At 37.9% G+C, this 1,955-nt stretch overlaps 1 protein-coding gene across 3 annotated transcripts in view; it reads right to left on the bottom strand.

The window, feature by feature from the left end:
- Positions 1–1,955, bottom strand: part of LOC106875235 (follistatin-related protein 5) — a 370,169-nt gene that overhangs the window by 48,350 nt on the left and 319,864 nt on the right. For all 3 annotated transcript variants that reach the window (XM_014923295.2, XM_014923296.2, XM_052966672.1), the window contains exon 9: positions 368–526. In XM_014923295.2, the coding sequence (XP_014778781.1) occupies positions 368–526 (159 nt within the window). The remainder of the gene's footprint in view (positions 1–367; positions 527–1,955) is intronic.

Here is a 1,955-nt window from a genome sequence, read left to right as displayed (position 1 = left end):
ATTATCATTATTATTATTATTATTATTATTATTATTATTATTATTACCATTATTATTATTGTTATTATTATTATTAAGGTGGTGAGCTGGCAGAACTGTTAGCACAATAGACGAAATGCTTAGCAGTATTTCACCTGTCACTATGTTCTAGGTTGAAATTCCACCCAGGTCAACTTTGCCCTTCACCTTTTCGGAGTCAGTTGAACATTGGGGACCAATGTAATCGACTCGTCCCCCTCCCCCAAAACTTGAAACCATTATTATTATGGTTATTATCATCATCTTTTATCATTATCTCCTTCACTTAAAGAAATAAGCTTAAACAATTCTTCAAACCCAAAAAAGGCCGTGTGGTGTTAATACTCACGTTGTCTAATGTAATGTTTGGCATTGTTTGGCAGCGGCATTTCATTTATCTCCCAACTCAGCTCCGGACGAGGAATTCCTTCGGCATGGCACTTGAGTACGACATCCGAATGAGATTTGTGTAGCTGGGTTGAAGGAGACACCATTACTTTGGGTGGCACTGTAAATTAAAGAATTGGAATGCGTGAGAAAATATTAAAACACTTTTGGGAACAAAGTAAATAAACAATTTATATAAATACAAGGATTCCATGACTAATACTGATTTTATACATTTATTATTCACTAGAACATTCCTTAGCAACGTATATATCATCATCATCATCATCTTTCTACCATCCATTTTTTATGCTGGCATGAGTTGGATGGTTTGACAAAAGCTGGCAAGCCAGAGGGCTGCACCAGGCTCCAGTCATCTTTTTGGCATGGTTTCTATGGCTGGATGCCCTTCCTAATGCCAACCACTCTACAGAGTGTACTGGCTACTCTCTGCAGCACACCAACATGGGTGTTTTATGTGGCACCAGCATCCACAGGGTCACTAAGTAGCCTGCAAGACATAGACTTCTTAGCTAAGAGACGGAGAGGAACCAAGAGAAGTGGCTATGTGCTTATATATGTATATATATATATATAATTGTATGTTGTATATATATAATCATATAATTGTAAATGAGGGGAAGTAAAAAATTATCCACACTTTTGCCATAACATATCTTTATTATTGCCACACTACCTTCTACACATGTGTGCTTATAGTTGTTACTTTTGTGGTCATGTGATCAACGTTTGAGCCTGATCGCACCATTTTTTTGTTTGGTTTTACAGTGTAAGCATGGCTGCTCCACTCACAATGTGCACCAAAGAAGAACAAAAAGCAGTGATCCAATTTCTCTGGTCAGAAGATGTGTCCAATTGAGTTTTGAGGTGCTGGAACACCCTGTCTACAGCCCAGATCTCGCCTCTTCTGACTATCATATCATTGGACTGCTCAAAGATGGTTTACGAGGTCATTGATTTCCTATGGATAAGGATGTGAAGGAAGCGGTGCATAAATGGTTGCATGACCAACCGGAAACCTTCTTCTTGGAGGGAATATGCAAGCTTGTGGACCACTGGACCAAGTGCATCAAAAACGAAAAGGGACGATATGGGAAAATGACGTACTGGTTTGTCCCCTGCTTTTGTGTAAATACATTGAAAAAACAAGAATGTGTATAGTTTTGACTCTCCTTCATATATATTAATTGTTTGGAATATCTCAAAGTACACACATAAAACCAAAGGAATCTCAAAACCATTATTTAATGCTATTGTCAATAGATGTATGTGTGTGCTTCAAGGCATTCAAAAAGATAATTGTTTCAGATTCTCTCAGAAGTTTATAAAATACTTAAGATGTCAGCAATGTGCGTGTGTGAGTGCATGTGCATGTGTGAGTGCATGTGTGTGTGTGTGTGTGCATATTTGTGTGTGTCTTTTGTTTGTTTAACTTTCATTGTTCCATGTTAGCATGGGTTAGACAAGGTGAGTGTTTGCGGTAGAACTATTCTAAACGGATGCACTTCTTGACACCAATCTTTCATTGC

This window comes from Octopus bimaculoides, chromosome 3 (genome assembly GCF_001194135.2).
Source record: "Octopus bimaculoides isolate UCB-OBI-ISO-001 chromosome 3, ASM119413v2, whole genome shotgun sequence".
Classification (NCBI taxonomy): Eukaryota; Metazoa; Mollusca; class Cephalopoda; order Octopoda; family Octopodidae; genus Octopus; species Octopus bimaculoides.
This window is presented reverse-complemented; position numbering and strand designations above follow the sequence as displayed.